This window comes from Haemaphysalis longicornis, unplaced genomic scaffold, assembly GCF_048455015.1.
Source record: "Haemaphysalis longicornis isolate Haplotype H1 unplaced genomic scaffold, Haemaphysalis longicornis Haplotype H1 scaffold_1, whole genome shotgun sequence".
In the NCBI taxonomy this organism is placed as follows: domain Eukaryota; kingdom Metazoa; phylum Arthropoda; class Arachnida; order Ixodida; family Ixodidae; genus Haemaphysalis; species Haemaphysalis longicornis.
Genome location: NW_027526203.1, coordinates 109,629,111 through 109,655,416, shown reverse-complemented (window position 1 = coordinate 109,655,416; position 26,306 = coordinate 109,629,111). Strand labels below are relative to the sequence as shown.

Sequence of the window (26,306 nt, the reverse complement as noted above, 5' to 3'; positions counted from 1 at the left end):
TGATCATACCCTCACCGCAAGAAAAAAAGTACCTCGAGACTTTTCCAAGATTCGAACCATGAACATTAAAAACATAAACTCAACCACCAACCGCTCTGAAACGCAAGGAGAGAGGAGTAGGCCGAGAAATCAGTATACTAACCTGGGTTGCCAAGGAATATTGTCGGGTGTGTTTCGCTTTGGGCGTATTTGAGAAATTCCGGTAGTCATAACACTTGTTTCTTACGGACCGATCCGGTCCAGTTATGCTATTTCTACATGCGGTGTAACCAAAGCTCCCTTATCTGAGTCAATAAAAGCTATAGCATGTGCAAGCCATGCGTTCGATGCCTTCAACCAGGTGAAGCATTGACCGAAAGCAGCGGAAGTTTGTCTGCCGTGCCGTACATCGGTAGAGCAAATACAATAGCAGGGGTCGGACTACGTCAACTCCGCTATAAAATGTACTTACAAACGTTGGGGAACAGTGACAGCACTATATATATGTTTAGAGAGCACCTAACCCTGACGCTTTACCTGTAGGGAAAGACACGAGCATTGCCTCTCATGTATTGACGCGGGCGGTGTTCTTCAGTGATCGCAGGCGACAGATGAACACTGCCAGAAGATGCAGTGATAGAAGCATTCTTGGGCGCACCTAGAGCTTCAAGACATGGCGGCAAAACGTTGCAGATGATGCCGGTTAAGTACCCGCATTTCTCTGCACAAACTGCAATCCGGTTCGCCCAGCAACGAGTGCTTTCGATTATTTAGAGGAAAGTTACGTCCGTCATGGTCATTTTTTTGCTGTCTTTATTTTTCTGTTCCCTATCTTCCTTTCTGACTCCCCAAATGTGATCCTGCATATGTCACTGCCTACAATGCTGTGCAGTTAATGGGATTTTTTCTTGGAGAACCACAGTAGCTAGGACATACCAAAGGAAGGAAGCATGCAGTTATTTAATCAACATTTATTAGTTTTTCTTTCGTTGGTTTAATGTTGTCCGCAGCAGCTTCCCCAGTAGTAAAGAGGACAGAGCTATTCTTTGGATGATCAGCCTTCTTCCAGACACCCTTTTTTTCTTAAAAAACACGACTACTTGAAGACAACACACCGGGCTCTACACGACGACCTTTGTCTTCGTTCCAGAGCTATGGCTGGACGCTTCAGAGCCACCCGCTTGCTTGTTGAACGAGCTTCCGTGGCTTCCTTGCCCCTGAGCGCGGTTAGCGCCCTCACTGGCACTGAAGCCGAAGCTTTTGGAGTCTCCGTACGAGCTGCTGTGTCCGTACGAGTGGCTGTCTGAACCACCCACGTTGTAGGCAAAGTTTCCTTGTCCAGTCTTGTGGCCTCCGGCGTTGCTGGAGAATCCAGAGCCAGTCTGGAAGCCGGAATGACCCAAGGAAGCCAAAGCCCCGTAGCCCATTCCAAGACCACCACCAACACCAGGACCTGGCACGAAGTGTGGGCCGACAATGCCGGCAGCAGCTCCAGGGATAAGAGCTGGATGTCCTGCAAAACCCCGCACAACGCCTCCAGCAAGACCAGAGGTGCCTCCCACCGGTGAAGCTACCACCGGTGCACCGTGTCCAACCCCGAAACCGGCCCCAAATCCTGTTGCAGCAAGGCTCGAACCAGCGCCAGCTGAGTGTGCGCCGATGCCGGCCAGTCCAGAGGCTGCTCCGTGTCCGATCCCCAAACCGGCGCCAAGGGCCCCGTCGCTACCGGATCCGGTACTCACACCGCCGAGACTTCCGTAGCCGCACGGGCAGGGTGGGCAGACGCCGATTGCGCTGATTGTGTGCAGGGGAAAACCACGTCCTTCGACTTTTGTCTCGTTCTTCGTCTTGCTATTGCCTTCGGCCGAGGCGGTGACAGCGCTCACGGCAATCACAGCGATGAGGGCGGCCTGGGAATAATTTGCAGGTAGCGTACGTTACATTAAAATGTGTTGAGGATCTGGCTACGTCCAAGAAGCAGCTTGTACCTCAGATTTCGTCGAATGGAGAGGCCTTGGAATAAATATAAAAAGAAAAAACAGCTAAGCATAAATCGTCTCCTTGTGGGCTCAACTGGCTGGATGATGTTTGCAGTTTTATTCAGTTGTGTAAAACATTGTTATTATAAGACATTACGCGTAATAGTAGGCGACATAAAACAATTGCCTAAACCTATATTCAAGTCATATTGGGCCCCACTTGAAGAGAACTATGTGTGAATAGCTAGCGAATCGAGGATATTTTGAATGAAAATTTCATTAACCTCGTAGTATTTTTCTGTGACTTAACATTGTAACTCAGTAAAGAAAAATGAAGGGCATGTAGAAACGAAAGCAGTAGCTGCATGATGTTACACCCCAGGTTGACTGTGACTGTACGTAAGCAACATTTCGTCGCTTTACAGTTTGATGCTTCCGTCCTCAAATCGAGAGCGCAGGATTTGTGCCCTAAATGTGGAAGCCTATGTTGCTCCATTGAGGGCAACTACCCCTGCTTTCACTGGAGTAAAATTTGTCTCAAAATTTTGACGCACCTAGCGTCAAAATCAAAACATCAAAATATCAAAACACATTTGAATTATCTTTTTTATCTAGTTGAATGAAGTGACGCGGAATGATATCTGTGGTCCACATATTACACTCTTTCAATGATTCACCCCTCATTGAAGCTCACAGTTTTGTTGTAAATGACACTTTGCGAGCATGAGACCCTGGAATGTTTCTTACATTTGGTCAGCAGTCCCTGACTAAGATCACCCCCAAGTATTCTGCATGGTTATTTTGATTCCGAAAATAAACAAAACTGCTTTTTCTGCTACAATCGGTTGACGAGTGTAATACTGGTGACTATAAGTAAATGCAGTGACAACAAATATGCAATGAGCTAAGTTGCCTGTCCTCAGGAATTATATGCCACTGTATTTACTGCCACAAAAACGTTGATCAGAGCTTCGCATAAAATACAGACATGACAAAGAGCAATGTATAATTGTTTCTAATAAAGATGGTTCGCTATACACAACTTCTTTTTTTTTGTCATCTTCGACGCCTAAGAAGAAACTTTGATTTTGATAATTCTTCTCGCAATTATATCTGAAAGCACCTTAAAAACTGGTGTTGTTGAAAAGAGCATTAAATAATATGCATTTTATGTCATTGCAATATGTGCGTAACCAATGTGCTTAGCCCAACAAAAATGTTTCCTTAGAACCCTAAATATCGTGCAATTTTGCACGATAACGGAAGAGTTAAGCAATGGCAGTTGATGGGGCATTGTAAAAGGTATCAAACACATAAACATACACACATAAAAAGAACGCCTTTGGGCCTAGGGATAACAGTAGCGGGCGAGCGTCATAAAAAGCATATTTTCTGTCTCAGTTGCACAAATTTCTACAACTATACGACCGTAAGTACTGCTCCTTGCCAAAGTATTGTTAAACTTTTGTACGTTTCAAACAAATAGTGTACACTACTTACAACAGACTTCATCTTTGCGCTGTGGAAGCAGGTGTAACTGTAGCTGCCGTTGGCTAGAGTGCGCTTATATAGTGCATCCCTTCGACGCTTCTGCAATGTTTGCCTCCAGTTACGCGGAAGATAGAAATGGTATTGCTGGTATACTTCGCGGAAGTCAACCACCATTATTTACCCTGCGGTGTTGTCAATGCTACTTCGTGTGTGCAATTACCTTCCCTGTCGGCATGTGGTTTCATCAGGGTTTCATAGGTTTCAGTCGGGGAACCCTGACGTCACCTGGAAACGAAAGCCAAGGCGCGGCGAATTTTAATTTGAAATCGAGTTCCGTGCATGGCGCAACACCTTCTGGGTTATCGCATTTCGCCGGGGAAGCTTCGCCTACCCAACTGAGACGTCATCCGCCCCTTTCTCGCCCTGAGGATTCGCAGTAGAGAACACCGTTTTTTTTTATGCAAAGCCGGTATTGGCAAGCCTCTTCCGATCTTCATGAGTCGGGCTTTGTGAAGCGGATTCTATGGACACTATTTTGTGAATGCAATTTTTGATGCCTCATGCTCTTCTCCTTATGATACGCGTATCTTAAAGCACCGTGTACGCTGAGATTGCTAAGAATTGTGCAGCTTTTCTTGGTCCCTTCACAGAGTAAACGTGTTGGTCCCTTCTCCGGCTCTACATATATGGGTTTTATTTCACGTGGTAGTTTACCTCTGGAAAACGGCGGTGATTCACATTCTTACGCAAAATTAGAAAAATGATAGCACTTTGGATCGCTAAGACGATACTATTACGTGGGATAATGCGACTATGTCCTTGTTAATAGCAATTCCTGTGTAATGTTTACGCTTATAATCGCGCATAGAAAGTTAGAGAACGGCGTTCGCATAATGAAACACAGAAGAAACGAAAAATGTTGCGATGTTTGCCTGCCTTTTCTTACTTTATTTGGCTTTTTTTGCTTCCCCGCACGGCAGATCCACAACTGGAATATCTGTACCGTTACTTTCCCCTCCGTCCCAACTCTAAATGAACGCTAATGTATTTACGCACTGAGGTGGTGGGACTGACTCGCCTATTACAGCCGCCACCCATATCTGCAGTAGGGAAAATTCTACCTAGGCAGACATGGACATTGTTTAGAAACCTTCTTCAGGTTCAAAATATGCCGGGAACCTTCAATGTGACTTGCGTAGTATATAAACTCGCCGGGAATGTTGTAAGAACTCTTGCAATTGAAATGAAGTTTTGTAATATTTTCGATCGTTCTCTATAGTAGTGCGTCACCATCATCACAGCAATGACCCTACGTTGACTTAGTGTACTCTGTATAACGCAGGAGGAAGGCTGAGAACAAAAACATCATCGGCGTAGATAAAAACGTCATAGGCGTAGATAAAGGCTTAGAGTCGTGTTCGGTCATGTGTAATGCGTTCAGTGCGTATCGTATCATATTAAACAAAAACTACAGTAGTACAAAGATACCATAAAATGTGTTTAGGAGAAACGGCATGACGACAAAGTATTTTTCCTACTTCCTGTGTAATCAGTGAGATAATAGCAATTTACTATTCTACCACTAAATAAAGGGTTGGCGCGTATTAAGCATGTTACAGACCACTTTTACACATTTTATTTGGTTGTTTCCTGATGGGTTGTAGCATCTGTTTTACAGCTTTTTACACCATTGCAAAGAAATAGCAGCAGACCTTCAAAACCTACAACGCATATCGCGCTCAATATACGTTTTATTAATTTTATATATTTATTTCTTATACCCTCTGGGCCAAATGGCATTACAGAGGAAAGTGGTCTACATTAGAAGAGAGAGAGATATATATGGTACATGGTGAACAGAAAGAAACAGAATACAGTGTTAGCACGATTATAATCAAAATGTCAGCGCGGTAAGATCAAAAGTACATTAAGCGGATCCTGAGTATACGTTGCAGCTAGTGTTTTATGAATATGATGGTTATCATTAAAAGACACAATTTCAAGAGCAAGGTGATTCCATTCTCGGGAAGAACGAGGAAAGAACGGCTGTGCAGCTGCATTAGTATGATAGGTGATAATGCCAACTTTGTGATGGTGATCAAGGCGATAGGAAACATACTTGGGCTGTGGAATAAGTTCTTTGTGCAAGATAGAATGATGGTACACTTTATGAAACGTTCATAGGTGGGACACTTTTCTTCCAAACGACAAAGAAGGCAATGATAGATTAGTTTTCATTCCAGATATGCTGCAGTGCGATTGTGATTTGGAAATAAGAAACGTGTAGAATTATTTTGAACTAGTTCAAGAGATGTAATCAAGTTGTGGTAACAGAAATCCCATACCGAAGCATATTCTAATTTAGGTCGAAATAATGTTTATTAGAGGGCTAATTTTAATGAACATGGAGCTCTGGAAAAGTTACGGCGTAGGTATCCAAGCATGCGGTTAGCGTTGCTGATCATCTGTTCGATGTGCAGCGCCCAAGTGAGATTTGATGTTATGTGGACGCCTAAGTATCTGTATGAGGTGGTAGATTCAAGAGGTGTGTCATTTAGATTGCAAGTAAATTGACTACAAGCACTTCGGGGCACGCGCATAACTTTACACTTATTAATGTTAAGTTCCATTAACCATACACGCAGTGTTGTACATGTTCCTCTAAAACAGGAACGAAAGCTCGTTCCTGGTTCCTTTCCAATTTTGAAACGAGTTTCCGTTAGAAGTTCCTTTATTGCGAAAGGAACGCGTTCCAGTTCCCCTTCGCACATTGGAATGTGTAGTTACATTAACGTTACATTTCATTTTTTTAATTTAAAGTATGGTGTCGTATAATCCAGAGGCGAAATAAAGTGTGAAATTTAAAACTCACACCAAACTACGTATATTATACGAACAGGAACACCGCCGGCGGCAGATTATCTGGAGATAAAAACAATCCAAAGAAACGCTCCTAGGTGGGTGTAGCACGCCTCCCTATGTCAGGGAGCACCGGACGAACTCCATAAATGTCTAACTGCAATTTTTGTGCTCGTCTATTCTGCGTGCGACACATATGACACTTTTCAGTTCGGTCTTACAAATGCGAGTAAGGTTGCTGCGGTTCAGATGTGCAATAAAAAAGTTACATGCAGGAACATAATTAAATTTCTTGCATAGGACATTGTGTCGAAAGGAACAATACATAGGTGTTTAATGAATGGTTATTACGATATTGCAGGTTATTTAAAATGCCTTACAGGCCCTGTGCAGGGAATTGATTAAGGGGGTTACAATAGTGAAGCTGTGCGGATCATACAGCACAAATTTGCAAGTAACAAAACACAACAGAACAAGTAATGGCTACAAGGCTCACAATACAAGTTCAAGTCAAGAAAAAGGAGAAAAATAAAAGTCAGCAGCGTAGTCACACATGAAATCTACGCGCAAGAATTACAAAGTATACCGAGCACAATCAGGGTAGTAGCTAAAGTAAACAACTAAAAATAGAAATAGAAATGGTTAGAAATACGCATAAGGGAAAAGCACAAGATAGGACGCGGAGCATAATCACGTGCGTAAAAAACATTTACACTATAAAAAATCAAAGCACAGGTTAAAACCGACCAACTAAAGTACATCTGAACGCTGGCCGTCCACGTTCCGGCGGCCTCTCTCAGGTATTGTCCGTACCGCACGCGACGAAATTATGCCCAACAATGACGAAATTCCTGTACTTTGTCAACACGACGCGTACAATACAAAAGGTCATGGCACTCCCTTCGACCATTCCCGTCGACCCACAGACCGCGCCATGACGAACTGCATGCGTACTCTGTAACTTCGAGCAGTACAGCATCCTGAGACACTGCGGCGCGCCCAGCCATATTCATAGCCGGTGACACTTCGAATGGCGTCACAGCGAGCGCAACTCCCCCGCCGGCACCCCACGCCAGACAGTTTCGGGCCCTTTTCACCCATCTATACCTCCCCCCCCCCCTCCCTTCGATGCCTCATAGCATAGCATAGCAACGCATCCGCGCCTCGCGCGCACTAATGTGGTAATTACCCCTGACAATATACGGATACGGTGGTTTCACAAGGAACCTGCAGCACCGCTCGGTCTTAGACAACCTTTCCGTGGTAGGGAAGATTTCTGTCGGCCAGGCGCGCATCGTGGCCTTTCCAGAGAAACGATGAAACGTAAAAAGCGTTCTCGCGGCTATTCACCCGTCGAACGCCGCGTAAGCTCCGCCGCCATTAAAGAAAGCACAAGCTACAAAATATCCGCGACTTAACAACTCAGCGTCTTACAAAATGAGATTTGATTTCTTCGGGTATAGCCACCCACCTTTTTTTATAAGACTAGGGTCATTGATATTTAAGACGTGGCATTCATGGGATTGGCAGTACGGGGGATTGACTGCGCATGTACGTGTATCTGCCCAGTCAAATACACATATCCGACCAAGACTCACTTATTACAAATAGAGGTGGCGCATCAAGCATTCTAGTTGGGAGATTTCGCCTCCTGGCTAAAGCGTTGTGCAGCTGAGCCTAAGGACGCGGGTTCATTTCCGACCGCGGCGGCCGCTTTTCTGATGGAGGCGAAAAGTGAAAACGCCCGTGTGTTCGAGATTTTGGCGCACGTTAAAAATCCCCAGGTGGTCAAAATTATTCCGGAGCCCTCCATTACGGCGCGCCTCATCACTTGTGAAGCGTCGACACGTTAAACTTCATAATCAATCAATCATTCAGGCTTCACTGCCACTGGTTATAACGAACAAGTCTCTATTGCCAAGTCCCTAACGGAAAGCGTTGTTGGATTGGAGCCCAAAAGTAGCAACATGTAACTGAGGCTAAAAAATAAGTATCCAAAATAAATTAAATATCTAAAATCCTTGCGAATACTGTTCACCCGGGCGCGCTTGTGCAGCTGTGACTGCCTGGGGTGCCTTGAAGCTGATTTATCAAAAACTGAAGCAGCAATACACCATAAAGGTCGGGTTAATGAATGGAAGGGCTTGTTTCACTCTGATTACATGGCAATACCGCAGTACATGATCTGGATACCCACATGAAGGCGGGAGTGCTGGCGGGGTCGAATTTTTAAGGAACCCGTGTTGGGAGCCCGCGTCTCGGGAATGCCGGCATCGGTGGCGTGGCGCAGAAAACCTGATTGGTCGATGGGGGTATGGTAGTAGGGGTAGGGGTGAACGTGGGTCACGTTGAGGAGCGGCTCCCATCCATCCCTACCGAGTGGCTATACGCCATACTGCCGTCATCTTGGTGAACAGGTACCGTTCCCGCCACGGGGCCGCTTACAGGACGCCTAGAGAGAACACGTGGTCGATGGAGGCGGTTGCGTCTGCCAGAGCGGCTTGCTCTCCCCTGCAGCTCCTCTGCTCCTGCTCGGCTATCGCGTTCGACTCTTCACAGCTAGCGTGAACCGTTCTCTAAGTTTTTATAACGGCTTGTGGTTGTTCTATTCAGTAGCGGAATTTAATTTTTGTATTTTGGTGGTACACAGAAAACGGCAGGAATCAAAATGAAAATGCTTGAGCATCTATATCGTCCTTTACACCCCCCCCCCCTCCCCCCCAAAAAAAAGACTGCACTTTGTTTCATGCGGCCACGAACATCGCCGACGAGGATTCCGTCGTGGCTTCATCGAGAAACACGGGGAAGTCATCAGCAAACTGTTCTGGGCAACCTTAGTTTGCCATTTCCTTGCTCGATTTGTATACAGGAGAATATTTTAAGAAATTCACATAAATAGCAGTAATTCTTAAAAAGCAGCTAAAATTTAATATAGTTTAAAGGTAACTGAGCTACTTGAATATAAACTGAATTTTTTTGTAGCTCGTGTAGCAAGTCGCTAAATTTAGCACCTTATAACAACAATACCAAGCGCGGTGGCTCATGGACAATGGCGTTGTGCTGCTTAGCATGAGGTCGCGGGTTCGATACCGGCCCTGGGGGAGGCATTCTTTATGGTGGCAAAAAACGAGAGCACACGAGAATCGAGTTGGTGACGCCCGTTAAAGGGCTACTGAAGCGGTTTTAAAAACCGGGTAAAATTCTACTTTTTACAATTATTACATTGGTCAGTTTATGCTTACAAAATTTTTCGGCATTTTTAGCTTGGGGACAGCGGTATTCATCGATAAAGTTGACCCTATGCCCAACCCACTGCTCCCTCCCGCATCGCCGGAAGAGCGAGAAACCGAGAGGCAGCGACCGGAAGTAGCGTCATTTTCCGAAGAAGGGCAGCGACGTGCGCCGCCGCTTCGCTGTGTCCCAGTTTTCTGGGCGAAGTTCCGAACCAAGCAGGCGTGTAATCTGCACTTTATTAATCTTTATTGCCAATAGTTGCTTCGGCGCCGATTTTCAACTGTAATGCTACTGCGGTTTTAGAGATTTCGTGAAGCGACTCCTAGATACCAGAGATTTCCGACGCGAGCGCCTGTGGCTACTACACTGCCTTCACGAGTAGTCGGGGGCGACCTCCTGGGGTGCTCGGTGCTTTATACGCGAAGTGACGGTCTCAAACAAATACGGAGGTACCAAAGTTCCTGATCCATTCTCATAAGAAGATTAGAAAATTTGTAAGACGGCAGCGCAGCGCTCTGGGTTTCCCGAACTTCTTGCTCGTTTTCCCGATGTACATTGCTGGCTATGACGACAGCTTAGATAAGTAGGTAGATTTTAAGAAGAAATAAAGCAAGCTGAAAAGCATGCTTCATTTTCTGCGAGCGGAAGCGCTCCGTACACTCGCCGGTTGTCCATGCCCGTACGGCCTCCGAAACGGCTCAAACCGCGCATGCCGCGGCAGCAACCGCTCTTCGCTGCTGTCCAGAAACAAGGCAGTCGCGGAAAGCGAGGTAAACGTGCAAGAGATGGAATGATAGTGTGGTGAAAAATTGAGCTAGGGAATGTCATCCCAGGGGATTTTGAAAGATGTGATCGAATTTGTATCGCGATGCTAAGCGCCGACCGGTTGCGGAGGCTCGTCGACGGCACCAAATGAACCTGGCCGAGCACGAAGTGCGGCGAGAGGCCGATGGATGGCGCTACCTGCGCGCAAGAATGAACACAGCACCGATCACTAGAATGATTATCAACGTGAAAATAAGGTTCCACATGCGAGAAAGGAGATGATAGTGTTGTAAATAACTGTGTTAAGGATAGTAATTCGCAATTGTAGAGATAGCAGCTACCAAATATTTGACTCGGAGCTAAGCCTAAAGTTCCCAACATCCGATGTGATCCGTGCAACCCAAGTCGGCTGGAGTTGGTCGGGAAGGCGTTCTTAGAAAAGCTCCTCGCGGACCAGCGTGCTGCGTTTGGGTTGCTGTACCTTTGGGGGCCACCAACGTTCCGCTTCCCTTGTCTAAAACTGTGTATGCGCAGCAATGCCACATTCCGCTGACCGGCCGCGCAGCGACCCGGCGCCAGCACCTTCACGCGACGCGGCGACCGGAGGCGGCCGCATCGCCTGCGCGCTTCTCAGGCCGCTGCACAGAGCATGTTACCGCCTGTCCGAATGTAGAGTAAGTTACACATGCGAGACAGGGGATAATGGTGTGTTGAAAATTTGTGCTAGAAATTGTGACAAGCGCAGGTAGGGAAAGCGGCGAACCAATAACTGCGCAACTTCCCTGCACCCGAGTCGTCCACGAGCCGTTGGGGGAAAACCTCTTAAGCTTGCCGCGAGCGAACCTGTTGCTTCCCTCAGGCCAGGGCCATTCGATGGAAACAATGCTCAGGCTCTCCTATTCTAAGGAAATATTGTGTGAGCCTTCCATTCGCCAGAGGACCTTCTGGCCCGTATCTGAACGGGAACAGAATGAGCTATTCAAGCCGAGCGGTCCCCGCAGCGCCGGCACTTCCGAATATGACGTCATCTGCCGCCGGCCAATCGGTAGATGCGGCCAGGGCTCTGACCGCGCCCTTGGGCAGGGTTCGTTTTTTCTATGAAAAAAGATGGTTTGGGTGTAGGTACGCATAAAATAAACATTTTTTTTAATTCAGCGTCAAGAACACCATAATGTAATGCCCCTAAACAATTTTTTTGAAAAGCTCTTCACCTGCCGTTTAAGGATCACGTGGATGTTTAAATTATTCTGTAGCTCTCCTTACGCGCGCGTCATGAACAAGTGCAGGCTGGGAGAGCAAAACCCTCAAATAATGATTTTAGTCAGTGAGAATCAGCGGTGCGTTACTTAGCACAGTTCGAGCACGAAGCGCTGGCCCCGGATGTGCGTAAAAGCAAAAGGAAGCCAGGTACACGGGGATCGACAATACTATCGGTTGTCGATGCGGGTATGCGCCGGCCTAACGTTCCTATTGGCTGCTGCGCGTCATGTGGCTGAAGGAAAAGGGCTGACGATGAATAGGTCGAAATATAACGAACGAATGCTGGTGCAGCACAGCGAAGAGCAATGCGGGTGTGCGACGGCCCGATGTTAGACCTAACTTCATGCACTAAGGTATAACGTCGTGAACCGGTACCCGCAGCTTGACATAAAAGGAGTTAAACATTTCCTTGTACGTTGTTAGGCTCAATCAACGTTTAGGTTATATAATGCGAAATATGGGCCTATCAAGGGGATTAACCGAGGCCCCTTTTCGGAGTTTCAGGAAGAGAGAGTGAGAGAGAGAATAAATTTGATGGAAACGGCGGTGTTAGCAAGCCGATGTTGCGCTGGCTTGCTACGCCATATAATAATAAAAAAAAATAAAAAAAAAAATTCGAAAATGAAAAGATGTCGGATGATGCGCACACAATTCTGCGTCACATACAAGATGAAGTCTGTCCCAAAACTCTCTCCAGTGCTGAGCTAGGTAGAAACGTCAAAAGAGCTTTGGTTGAACTCGCAGCCTGACTGGGGCCCGACCAGGGACCCAAAACAGTGCTCAACTCAAGTCCCGCATCAGGCGGCCTGCATAAAGACAACACGATTTCTGCCTGTCCCGATGTATAAACTTTCAACACACGAATATGACATGAAGGATGTCTTTCCGTGGGTCACATGCGGAGCAAAGAGGTGAAGATACCTGCTGGAGTTTGGGCAGGTCATGTCCCGTGTAAGCCACAGTCACATGCGATGAAGCATAAGGCGCGAAAGAAAAAGGGGAAGGAGGAAGGTTTGGGGTGAAATGATCGAAATATCGCCGGTTTGTCATCTTGCGTGTTTCAGGGACCTAGGTCCGCGACATAACTAAGCGAGCAGTGACGCTTATGCATCCTCACATCATGACATAAAGCTCAGATGGCCCCGTAAAATTTCTCGGACAAGTGTAATATGCGTCAGAACCTTAGATGGGTGTGCGGATAACTCAGTCCTTCAGTCGAACTCAATGTGCTTAGTGCAAGAAACGATGCCACACGCTTGATACCTGAGGCAAGCACCCAGTTACTGATGTATACTGGCTTCTAGTGAACATAGGCCGAGCGTGTATGTACAGGTTCATTCAAGCGCCAAGAAGTAGCCTCTCCTAACACCCCTTATAAAACTCCCGACCGGCAGAGGCCAGTAAGCGTTGAGGACTCAGGTAAGCCTTCGGGATGCCCTTGGGTAAGCCTTCTGGTAAAACTTTGCGTGGGCCTTGGGATAAGCATGGGTCGGGGGCTTGATTATCAGTGGAAAATTGAAAGTGCTCAAATAACGAGAACGGAAAGGAAGGACACACAGACGAATTATTTGTACACTTTGAATTTTTCTGGGGTGGACCAACTAGCCCAACTTTCGGTATTGCTTAGATTATCAGCAAAGCATTTCCGGTGAATCATACTTTCCTTACTACTGACCAATACCACTGGTAAGTGGTGGGGATGGAAATGAATGCGGTGTTTTTTACCGCACCGTTATTCAATGCACGTAGCTTTAACTCATGAACAATGAGCAGAAGAAGAGTTTTCCGCTGATGTCAGGGGAGTGCTTCTTCTCAACAGCATCAAAGATATCATGGACATAAATACAAATATTTATAGTGATACATATAAGCTTGTGCAAAGAATAAAATATACAGCGTGGGATAAACAAATGCTTGTATGTTCTTAAATGATATTCCACACATGTAGAGCTGCAAGATTGCAGCCTTTTGCACAATACGTTCAGGAATGAGGCCTTACGCAACGACGGAACGGACGTCGACATTCACAGCTACTTTGTGGCAAGACACTTGCTGATCATGTCGTGTGGGCAGGTGAGTCTTTGCACAGGCAGCACGGAACTTACACAGACTTTAATTGTTCCACATGCAGGATTGAGGGGGCTACGCGCACAGACCCTTTCTTGTAACGCCCGTGAGAGCAATGTGATTGCGTGTAACACAACTGTTTTATAATTCGCTTGCTGCGGCTTGTAAAGACATTGCCAAGAAGTGGTCTTGAAGGTTGTGCTTCACAGGTTGTAAACCTTCGTCCGAGATAGCCCACACACAGCGTGGATGTCCATTATCACAGTAAAGTTTGCTATCCGCTCGCCGGTTCTGGCTTGGTTTCTCGGTGTCCTCAGCAGCACAAAAAGAATGATGGCCCAAAGTCTGTGAACTTTCTTCCTGCATTGAAATGAGCAGACAAAGAAGGAATTAGTTGCGGCCTAGCGCACACTGTATTTGATCCATTTGACATAAGGAATTATTTGTGGTTATAGTTATAGTTATAGTCGCGTTGTCATGATTTGGTGGCCCAGGTGTTTTAGTCGTTTGGGGTTGCAGATTTTATCTCTTTCACTTTATGCTGCTATGCTACAATGTAAAATATTTGTTGACCAGTTGTCGACAACTTTTGTTGTGGCAGTCATTTTTGGACTCTTAATCTCATTTAAAACACCAGTACAGCAAACATAAAAAAACTAAGTTGCAGTGGCTCACCGTAGACTACAAAGAAAGTGTGGGGCCGTAAGGCTACATTCAATTAAGCTTCAAATGCATCATGTGCCCTACATATGACGGCAAGAGAATAATTTAAAACAATTGGGCATAAAAACTCGTATTCACGCCAGTTAGTCTTTAAAGAATGGTGTCTATGGCTAAAAGAAGTTCTCCCGAAGCTTCACTCATTAGTCCAATGTAGGTATTCTGTGTTTTATTACTCACATCGGGGAATTCCATGTCTCTAATTGTAATTCTCCGTTGGGCTGCAAGTAGGCACTGACATGACGCGCATTGCAAAGACAGAAGTGGGAGTAATAATCACCAGACTGCAAATACACGCGGGCCGATAACGTGTTGTTGTTTTACATGCATCCTTGCTAATATTATATGTAAGGCATTAACCTAACGGTCTAATGACGTGATATACGATCGATGCAAAAATTCGGGTTAAATTGTACAGCGTACATTTGATATGAAAAATTGATTGCGGTCATGCCTTCTCTCAATTCGTGTGCGGTAAGCAATGAGTGTGTTTTACTAACGCATTTATTTTTCAGGGCTAAAGCAATAATACAAACGCTTTTTCAGTGTTTTCTTTCCTGTCTGGAGAGGAAAGAAACGCAGTCATTGCTGCTCTCTATTTTGCGAAACATCGGTTCGCAACGCGACTGGAGTGACTAACCGCACAAACCTTTCACCATCCGCCGAGAATCTCCCTTCAGCCGACAACCTTGGCACCGGAGCTGACAGACGCTCCTCCGGCTCCGGCGGCCTCCTTTTTGAAAGCACTGCCGTGGCTTCCCTGCCCGTGGGCCATGTTGAAGCCCTCGCTCGAGCTCATGCCGAAGCTTTTGGAGTCACCGTACGAGCTGCTGTGTCCGTACTCCATCTTGGTTGAACCTCCAGCATTGTAGCCGAAGCTGCCCTGGCCACTTTGCTGGCCAGCGGCCTTATTCGCAAACTGCGCACCACCCTTGGAACCAGCGTAAGCAGCCCCACCGCCGCCGACTACTGGTCCGGGCCCGACCAGTCCTGGTCCGCCTGCGACAATGCCTGATCCTCCTCCAACCACTCCCGGACCTGGGACAATTGGTCCTGCACCAACAGCTCCAGCCACACCGGTGCCTACAGCTGAACCGGAAATGCTGGCGGCGCCTCCACTTCCGGCGGCCTGGTTCTTGAAAGCACTGCCGTGGCTTCCCTGCCCGTGGGCCATGTTGAAGCCCTCGCTAGAGCTCATTCCGAAGCTTTTGGAGTCACCGTACGAGCTGCTGTGACCGTACTCCATTTTGTTCGAACCTCCAGCGTTATAGCCAAAGCTGCCCTGACCCCCCTGTTGACCACTGGCTTTGTTAGAGAACTGACCACCACCTTGGAATCCAGAATAGCCAGCCGCGGCCCCACCGACGCCAGGAAGTGGACCGCCCCCTACAAAAGCCGGTCCTCCTCCAATCGGTCCAGGACCTCCAGGGACCGGCCCTACACCGCCGGCTCCGAAACCTCCTGGTCCGCCTTGGACTCCCGTGACGTAGCCGGCACCGCCATACCCCGCTCCGTAGCCCCCACCGATTCCACCAGCTCCCCCGTAAGCGCAAGGACAAGGCGGGCAGGCTCCCGGAAAGCCGAAGCCCCCAGCGCCGTGGTGCACGAGCCCGCGACCTTCAATCTTGTCGTCGTCCTTGCCCTTTTTCTTCGTTTCCGCGCCACAGGCAGCAGTCAAGAGGAGAGCAGCACTCGTTAGGAAGCACTGCGGCAAAGTGGAAGTGGGAAATCACTCGTTTAACAATGGTCACGTTTTGTGGACAAAAAGGTAAAGGGCAACTATTTTGGAAGCTTCCCAGGTGGCGAATGAAAGACGAAGCATTTTTTATGCACCTCTACATTAAGGGAGTCAGTGAAATCGATAGAACTGAGGCTTCAAGCGGAATGAGTATTTTATGTTCCTACAGTAATGTTCCTACAGTAATTCCTCTTGCGAATGAAGGGGGGAGCATTTGTTCACGCAATAGTCCACAACGACAAACCGGGGAAGGGAGCCTTTGCTACCAATGGCGGACGTGGTACGAGGCCTAATTAAAAGTGATGGTCATTCATTGAGTATAGGCTACCACGCATCTCTACTCCAATGTTGACGCTTTATTCTTACTCTTTATTTTATTGTTGGCGCTTTATTCCCCATTGTGTGCTACCATTCAGCCTTCAGCGCCTTGTTCTCGCGGAACGCTTAACTGGCGAAGCACTGTTACTCTGAATTATAATCAAGATATTTATTTGATAGTGGGTGGCTCTTCGCAGCAAGTAAAAATACTTTGGAAGGCGATGTAAATGGGCCCGTGGGTGCAAATACGAATTGTCTCTCCATTGTCCTGAAACGCGTATATACCTTTCTAGCTGATTAAAACATTTATGGTTCAACAAAAGGACGAGCGCAACACGGCTTAAACGTGCAATTCGCATACAGTTACTGTATAAAAGTGCCATTCTTCGTGAACCAACCCGATTGCGAAACAGGCACATTGTGAGCGGCCAAACTACATAGTGGCCTCCACAGTAAAGGCCTATGCACGGACTATATTTTTGCCACTTTTCAAAGACATTCGAACATATCACGGGCTACCGCTTTTTGGAATTGCTTCCTACCTCGTCGCTGATTACTCTGTTTCACTTTAGGAAGCACGGGAGTACGCAAAATGTCCCCCCCCCCCCCTCGAAAATTTCAAGCTCAGAGGGGTAGGGGGGAAAGGGTAAACCTCTACGTACGTATAACTACACATCAAACTTAAACGGCCTCTAGGCCTGTTGACTGCGACTATCAGCCATGTTCAAATACCCCTGCAGAAACAAAAAGAAACTTGTAACATACAAAGGGGTCCTGTTAAGTGAGAGCATAGATCTTGAAGTTATAGTCCAAAATTTGGATAGATCCCACGCAACCTTTCGGGTTGGGATTATAGGTTGGCTTGTTTTCGCTTTGGTTTTTTGTTGGTGCCTATTTTTTTACTTCTTTCATTTATCCCATTCGCTTTTCACGGAGACCACCCTTGCCCCGCCTACCGAAATGAAATGCTGGTGATGCACTTCTGGGAAGCTCCGCGGCTTTATGAAACTTCACAGGCAGTTTGTAGCTAAGTTTTCTTTTTAAAATTTACATGGCGCCCGCGGAGTCCCGCAGGCTTGTTTCATATGCGCTTTGCTGTTTTTAGCCGCAACTGTTGAATCGCACTGGTTTCATAGAAGCTACAGTCTTGCAGCTGCCTAATCCTGAGTCGCGGCTTCGATTCCTGGCAGCGACAGCTGTATTTTTGATAATAACAGCGCTACCGACACAGACAGAAAGAAGAGGGCACAAACACGGCGCTGTATTTTCTCTCACGAAAAGAAATACTGAACGTGCTTTTAAATAAAATTTGTGCACGGTAAAGCAAGCGTAGCCACTCCTTCATGACTTTCTACTACGGGGCCTAGTTCAACCACATCGGTATGCTCCGTTGCATTCGCTAACAATGCCGATTTCTCGTAATAGCCGTACTGACCGCCTGGCTATCAATCCTTCTTCAATTGTAGCTTTCATAGAATGACATTATATACATTAAAAAAATGTTGATTGTCATCTAACGCCTGAAAGAAGATTGTGGCTTTAGTCATCTGATAACCCTGGCAACGAGGTTTTCTGCCATTCACATGGCAGAGCAGTCATTAGATGAAGATGGCGAAAAAATGAAGGGGATTTTCTTTGCCACGTTCGAAACCCGACAGGTGCGAACATTTATTTGCTGGCTCGAATATAACATGTCAATTCTCAAAGACTATGTAAGTGACAACTCCAGCATTCTCAGTAGATTTAAAGCGTACTTGCTTGCAGAGACCTGGGGTTAAATGCTAGACCTTGTACATTTTTCTAGATGCTCAAAGGTGTACAGAAGAAGCAGGCATTTTTCCAATGTACCGTGAAAATTGTGGGGCTTAATAAACTGGAATTTTAGGATCTCTAGTTTTTAAGGCAGACATGTTAGACTGTGTATTCATAGATTAACCTTAGATTTATTAAAATCATTTATAATATTACTGGGTTGCGGTTAGGACAAGAAAACTGTAAAAACAGTTTTATAAAGTCTCCTCGTAATAAATTATTCGGAAAATAAACTTCCGAATAAACAAAACAGGCTTCTGTAAAATGAGTGATGTTTCCGCAAGTTTCTTTTTTGAGTGCTTTAGTTCATTAAGTGTAGAAATAAAGCCAACCTTAGTCAAAATACTTGGGAATCAGCTCTACTCACAAAGGTCTTCATGGTGCACAGCTGTTCCTTGGCAGACGGTAAAAGTACGCCTGCGACTCCGAGCACAGTGCTTTATATTCACTTCGCCGAGCCTACTTATAAGCATGTCCCTATCCCTCTCCAGCGATGTGAACAGAGAGCTTGTTTCTCCGCCTTCGTCTGGTGTTCCAGGACTATCGCGTGCTTCCTTACTTTCTCGCTGCGTGAAATCCCTGTGTAGGCGTCCAAGTTTCAAAACTTCGGTCGCCTTGCACTTTTTTTCTTCTCGATGCAAAACGTAAATCCCCAGTCGTTGCATCACAAAGAATCGGATCCTATCCGCTATTCAAGAAAGATGGCACGTACGCGTCTTTATCCTGCTTCGTGAAGTAACTCTACCAGCGACCTCAGTACACGTATATACCGTATTCATGCGAATTTAAGAACTCCGCTATCTTAACCCTTTCAATAAATTTTTCGTAGTGTACTTGAAACAAAATGCTAGAACATGTAATCACTTTGCTCGAAAATCGCAGCAGAATTGAAAGCATGTCCTGGAACCTTCCGAAGTTTTCGAACCCCATGGAATCAAAAAAAAGGGTCAAAGTTTAGCAAACCTCGTATTCCCAGAAATATTAGGTTATCAGGTCAGTACAATTATTGTGAAAGAGAATTTAAACATGTACAAAAAAATACAAAATAAAACGAATAGGACCGTTTGGAGGATTTAGCTAAAGAAATGCGAGTACATAACAACTAACCCCACTTCACTTAAAGAGCCCTAAAACCAAGAACGACGATGCGATGTTACCTGTTTTTAATGTATGCGTTTATCGTAAAAACATGCGAAATTTAGGCTAAACTGGGAGGCGGACACACACAGCCCAATGATGAAGGTAGAAAAGAAAATAATCGAATAAATCATGCTAGAAAGCGGTAATACTGGAGGTTGACGTGCAGTCTGAAGAACCATTATTATACTGACTGGTAAGAACGCCGACAATCATCTCGAACACGTCTCCCTTTCTTCGCAGTTTCAACAAGCCTAAGTTTTTCTATCCAGTAGTGCGGCCTTAGAATACAAAAAAATTAACTTGCAATGACAGAAGCCCGGTACAGTTGCCTTTCAGCAAAAGACATTTTTAGGTGGGCTTGGTGGATGCCTAAAATAGTTTTCACATTGATTGAACGGATCACATATGTAATCAATGCTTCAAACGTTTGACATTTCGGTTACTTGGGAATCCCTGGCTGCCAACATTTTGATAAATGGTGTCACTGTGTATTGGTCATTACATTAAACCAAGAAAAATGCGGCTCCCCTTAGCCGAAATACATAGCTTTTTGTGTGCAACACCTAGGATGGTTTTCTTTTGCCGAGTAAGCCTGCCATCTCCTACCAAGATAATATAATATAGCTAGCCTTTAAGTGTTCGTAGTGCGAGAAAGTGAAAAAGTTATTTTTTTGGCAGCGATCAATGTTAGCTCGGCGAAAACAGCCGAGAGCGTCGCCGGCCGCGGATGAAACAACTAGCTGAGCCCGAGCCCGAAGGGTGAGATGGGTGCCGGCTCCTTGTTGCCGCGCGTAACGCAAGAAAATGTTGATAGATTTTACCCAAGACCTAGTCTACAGCGCCTCATCGTGTAATGAGTAATTTCCTAGATTAAAATAAAAGAATTTTCCGAAGTTATTAGCTACTAAGTAAAAAACAACGCTACTGTTTCATCCGTTATCAAAATGCAGTAATCGCTCGTTAACTCGAACTTGGATATCTAAAAATATCGGTGAAGTCGAAACTTTTTCTCTCCTTGAATTGACGTCCCTGAGGTGTTATAAATTTGCCCCCCTTTGGCTCGAAACGTTCCTTCGGGGGCGCACGGATATCTCTAAATGTCGACAGAGAAGACACAAGGCAAAGCCCCCTGAAGGCAGCTGATAAGGTCTCCGTTCGAACGCTTAGCTCCCACTTAGGCGCCGAAGGCGGTCGTGAACTACAAATTTACGCAGAGACTGTACGAGACCGATGTCCACGTTACCGAAATTCTGTCCGACATTAGTACATCGTTGAGATTTCACTGGATGACGCAGCTGATAATGCGGATAACGAGGAGCCTTGGGAAGTCCCTACAACGGCAGAAACAAGAAATATGCTGCGCCTGGTTTGCAACAAGGTAGAATGTAGCGGTGGCGACCTATGATTGATGCGATCATTGAGCAGCTCGAGAACGCCCTTCTGGGACGAAGTGAAAACGCAAAACAGGCGAGCAGGACGCAGTTTTTTCTTCGTCGATAAGAAAAAAATGCTTTTTGGGCGATATACTTAGCCTTTATAACAAAATTCTCTCCTTTGCAGTGGAGCATTGTTAGGACCACTAGCTCTTAATTCAGTGATCTGACCACGGATTTTCTGCATTTCGCTTAACTCGAAACCCCGCTTAACTCGAACATTTTGGATCATTTTACGCCATCGACTGAGCGAGGGATTACTGTATATAGAATTGTAAGGGACAATTTATCATATTAAGTGTCGGGAAGAGTTGCACATATTCCCGCCCCTATGTCGGCAATATGGTAAGACTGAATTTCCCAATACTTGCCCCGAGAGCTCTCCGGCTCAGTTGCTGTATAGCAGGCATGAGGCGGATACCCTCACTGTGGTTTCGCCGAGTTTTTTCTGATCAAGGCTAAGAACAGAAACAGTCGTCTGTTCAACGCTTCGGCGCACTTTAAATCCTGGCCTACAACAATTCATATCTTTTCACTACAGGCGGCCTGGTAGAGCAAATAATCGAACTCAAAATATGTGCCACTGGATTTTTTTGGTAAAGGAAAGAATTTGTCAGTATTTATAAGACAAAAGACACACTTTACAAAACTTAAAAGGGATCGGATTTCAGAATTCGATTTAGTTCAATTTTATTTCACCGCAAAAACTGAATAGTTACCCAGTTAAATGCTAGTGGAGTAAGCTAAGAATATTACGTCAACCCATAAAACCACTGGCGCCCGTCAATGCAACTTTGTAGGCTCTAACTACACTACCACAACAGAGACGGTCGGAGTAGATCGGTTGGAAGTAGAACAGAAGGACGATGGCAATCCGTTGGGCGCTCCAGTAGAGGCCTTTGCAGTGAATTAAAGCTTCTATACATGACGCGTAAATATGTCTCTATGCACCTCGTAACAATATTATGCTAGCCAATAAAACCACTGGCACCCGTCAATGCGACCCTGCTGATAGGCCTTGGAGTATTTCGTTCAGTCGTACTTTCTGAACTGGAAGCAAATGAGCGCCTCTGGCCGCCTGGTTTTAGTGCACGAGGTGCGTGTCCTATATACGTCCGTTCTACGCATAATAACCTGAATACTACCCCTCAAAGGTATTCCACGTTTAATATGCCACTCTAATGGCAGGCACTTTTGTTACTCATTGTGCCGTAACAACGAATCCGATCCTCTTAGGCACTGCTCTTCCCCCTTTCAGTGAAAGTGCAGCGGCAACAAAGCTGTGGGACAGTTAAACCTGGGTGTAACGACCCTCTATGTGATGAATTCCTGGATTTAACGGTGTTTTTCGATTCCCCATTGCCAGCCCCATTGAAATCCATGCGTTCGCGACCTCCATGTAACGAAGGCGTTGCGACGGTTGACCTTGATGTAATGAAATCGCTGCGTCCACGTGGCATTATTTTTTGCACTTTTTCTGGAAAATCGGCTGGAGAAACGCCCTAATTTAGCGAATTCCGCCCGCACCGCAATCTACCGTAAGTTTCCTCGTCTGAGTGCGGTGTCGGTCCGGTGCTGGGCCTGTCTGTCGGCTGTGGTGTCGGATCGTCGGTGAGGAGTTCTGCTCCAAGAAGACGAAAAGTTTCGCCTATCCAAAAAGAGATCGCAACTTTAAGTGCCGCATCCGCCGGCAAGAAGGAAGAAAGAAGAGCAGTATCTCAGCTAGCAACCAATCTCCCACCGATTTTGAGTGCGGAAGAGAGTATCACGTTTGCGTAAAGGCGTCCTTTCAGCATGAGTTCTCTCCTTGAAACGCGTTAAGGCACAAAGAAGTGTCAGAGCGCACAAGGAATGCTTAAGTTGCGTTTTTGAAAAGAGGGGCAAGTGACCTTCTTTCTGTGGAGTGCCGTGTAAGGACTACGCGCGTGGAAAAGGAGTTGGAGCAAATCACGCACTTTTTCACTGCAAAATGAATCCTTGAAGGGGAGTTCACCGTCAATGATGTCTAGCATTTGGTTTTGTTTCTGCTTCATTCTCACTACCCTTAGCTCACAACCTGCATGTAACGAATACCTCCACGTAACAAAAAATTGCGAATTTTTGCCAACTTCATTATATCCAGGTGTAACTGTATAACAATTCGTGGGAAGCGCCCATTATGACTTATTAGGGTGGAAGCAATAATGTCCAAGTGAAAACCGATGCGCGCTCCTTCAAGTTTGGCGCTGGTAGTAATGTTCACGACTTTTGTTGCCAGCTTCGTCGTCGAGTTTTGTGATTAAGTTCATGCGGGTTGTTTTTTGTATTTCTTACGCTAGTATGTTGGCTCTAGACGGGAACCATTTGGACGGTATTTCTGATAATTTTAGTCACCTTGAGTGGCTTCGCTCTCTGGTGACTGTTGCGCCGCTGGGGAGGCCAGTGAGCCGCGTACTTGAAGACTCGTCGCTGCCGCCGTACCACCACCGCACTCTCCGGCTTCTACGTTGCTATGCGCATCCCATTGTATTGGCTGGCAGCATGGTCCCTTTCGTGTGCTTGATTATTTCGATGCACGTGCTATGTAACGCTTCATAGTCACGTGGGTTTAAGAGCCGTTTCGCTGCCATTGACGCCGCTGACGCAGGCGCTCCCTTTTCGCTCAATGGGCCAGTTAATGCTCGCCCATTAAAACCTGGATGAAGTACCTGCTGCGCAGAGCCATTCTCAAAGTGGAGTTCTTTCTTGGTGCTTACTGTGAGCTTTCCGTCATGAAAAAAGGAAAGTAAATATTTTATCTGCCCGGTTCAGGGAGCCCTTAATGTACCCCGTCTTACTACATGAAAATATACTGGCAGAATTAGGAACAAAATAAGGCGTGCGTAACAGAGGTTGCTGTTACGCGCATACTGTCCTTACCCTGTAGGTATAGTACTCGTAAGGACGCCAGAATAGCTGAAAATTTCCATCTCACATTTTCTCGCGAGATTTCGCCCAGGACATGAAGTGCGGAAAATGAACTGTCGACGGCGCAACGTAATCGGCATTCGTACTCAGTGGAGTCTCGATAACAGGAAATCGCTTTAAAGGAATTGCTGCTTAAAGGCATCAGTAGCCTTTAAGTTTGTTAATTTTGTATTCCTATAACATAAGAACACTCGGTAAAAGGGAACTTAAATTACCGCGTCAGCATGTAAACGGAACCAGAAATGGAAATTTTTGTGAAACCCATTCGCATGAGAATAAGCTTTTTACGGTTCCGGCTGTTTAGTTTTTTTTTTCTTCCTCAATGTTTTCTCTTTTTTTAGCCCCGTTGGCCTCGTAAGCCTCCTCTCGTTTGTGGTCAGCCGTGTTAGCACAACAAATGCAACATCGCAGTTCTTGTTCCAGTCGTTCGGTCTCCATTAAACACGCCGAGGGTACAGGACTCAGATCCTGCCGCCTCGTTCGTACTATTGTTGCTAAATGCGCTTCACTACCGTGTTGCCGTCTTCTAAATTCGGCGGCACGTAAGCACTCGCGAAATAGAGGCCTCTAGCCTCCGTGAAGATGCAGCTGCGAGGCCTCAAACAAAAATAATTGATGAATTTTGTAGTGCACCGCGACTCATTGTTGCCAAATCAACTTTATGAATGCTGTGCCTAAACCTTTTGTAGTTTTCTTGCTTTCTGAAAAACTATCGGCTACATTCACTTTCTAATGCTTAGAGTTTTATGAAATGGTATTAAGAGTGTGTACGCCCATAAATTGGCACTTTCCCACATATTCATTTGTTAAAGGAACTCCTGTTGAAAGGAATTAATTTTTTAGGTCCCTTGAAGCTCCGTTGGTCGAGAGTCTACTGTGATAAAGAATGGAGCATCGGGATTTTATTCGTTGTTGCGTTGGTTCAGACCAGTTTTTTTCCCCTCAGGCGTTCTGGAGTAGTTTTGCCTTCCAGAAAACCATCCAAATCTTTCTGATGAATGACGGGTCAATAAGTTTTCCCCAAATTCCGTAAAAGGTGCGTGCTGTAAAGGCGTTGAGCAGAGTTTTGCTAATACAAGATGACTGCCTAGATTTACCCAGCAGCGGCCCAGATTTCTGCAGTGTGTAGTTCCATTTGAACGAAATTCTACGGTCAAGGATGAGTTGTTCTTTCCCCTCCGGTACACGGTATAGTGGCATAATAGTTCTTACTGCGAAAATTTATTTTTTTTTTCAGCAAAGAAGCTCTAGCCGACGGGTGTTGTTTCCTGCTTCAAAAACTTCCTTATTTACGCTTTCTCGAAGGTGCAACAGACCGTTCATTTCATTATCTGCAATATTCTATTTTGTGAGGAGCATTATTTTATTAAGAAGCACACCTGGCTTTGCACTTTGGGGATGAGAGGAAATAATATTGAACATGCTTCCTCCACTCTTTTATGGTTACGCTATTTATTTCTGTTTGCGTGGACAGGCTTTCTATCCATGCTGCTTTAAGGGTAGGCATAAAAAGAACTGTACGTACTACTTTGCAACACCAATAAAGAAATGAAAACTTTGGTTTACAATACTACTTGCCACCCCTTAAAGTGCGCAGCTTCCCCGTATGTAAGGTGCAAGTTTTCCAGGGTGCCCCGAAAATTATAAACCGGTTTTGTGATTTTGCCCTCTTGTGTCCCTAAAGGTTCTCTCGGTGACAAGCTTTATGATCATCCCAGTGAATTAGTGTTGGTATGAGATAGCTTGTAATTAGTCTCATCAAATAATATTAGTGCAAGGGCGAACGTGATGGAAGAACCACAGAAATGCACATGTCTTGTATGCTTCTTTCGAGCTGTTCGCTCGTGGACTAATAATGCTTCCCAACCACTGCAAGTGTCACGTTGACGACGAAGACGTTTCTAGGCGGACGACTTACGAAAAGAGGTTATAAACTCGACAACTGGAGGAAGCATCGGTGCAGTGAGTAGGCCCATAACATATGTAAAAATACGAGTGGTCAGATGTGCCATGAGAACAATTCCAGTCCCAGTTTTGTTTCGTTTATTTTCGGCTAGGGCTGCGCTCTCCTTTTAGTCTCAACACAAGTTTGAGTTCCTGTTTTCCGTACTATATCCCTTCCCGGTACAATGCTGCTTTCATTGCTCCCCCTGAGCTGTAAATATTCAGTGTGTAAAAACATCTCATAATGCCGCAAAAGAATACTGCAGAAAGCGTCGGACATTGTCGAAAAATTTTAGAGCGAAAGCTCTACCACATGATGTATCGCAAGGACATTCATCTGGTCGCAATGACCTTAGCCGCCGGAGAGCAAGCATGGCAGGTTGGACGTCCCACCCCGTGATCCGCTGCAAGGGGTGCCGCAGCTACGCTGGTTAGGAGCCTCGCCGCTGTGGTAACACGTGACTACCCGAGGGTTTAACGGCTGCTCGCTGGCGCTTGGTCGCTAAGTCTCGCCGTGGATGGCGCGCCACCGCCGCAGCGCAAGTGTGCCAGATGTGAACTAACCTTCATGAAACACTTCTATTAACCAAACAAAACAGACTATTCGCTCGTTATAACCAT

The 26,306-nt window shown here is 45.8% G+C and overlaps 2 protein-coding genes across 2 annotated transcripts; both read right to left on the bottom strand.

Moving 5' to 3' along the window:
- Window positions 1-935: 935 nt before the first annotated feature.
- On the bottom strand, window positions 936-3,587 carry LOC144179038 (uncharacterized). Its single transcript, XM_077707216.1, has 2 exons — window positions 3,459-3,587; window positions 936-1,889 (listed from the first exon to the last, which is right to left on the bottom strand). The coding sequence occupies exons 1-2, from the start codon at window positions 3,468-3,470 to the stop codon at window positions 1,101-1,103; spliced, it is 801 nt and encodes a 266-aa protein (XP_077563342.1). The 5' UTR covers window positions 3,471-3,587; the 3' UTR covers window positions 936-1,100.
- Window positions 3,588-13,470: 9,883 nt separating this feature from the next.
- LOC144179022 (uncharacterized) lies at window positions 13,471-18,764 on the bottom strand. The gene is made up of 3 exons (XM_077707197.1): window positions 18,590-18,764; window positions 15,004-16,059; window positions 13,471-13,994 (listed from the first exon to the last, which is right to left on the bottom strand). Exons 1-2 carry the CDS (start codon window positions 18,599-18,601, stop codon window positions 15,031-15,033), a joined length of 1,041 nt encoding a protein of 346 aa, XP_077563323.1. The 5' UTR covers window positions 18,602-18,764; the 3' UTR covers window positions 13,471-13,994; window positions 15,004-15,030.
- Window positions 18,765-26,306: the final 7,542 nt, after the last annotated feature.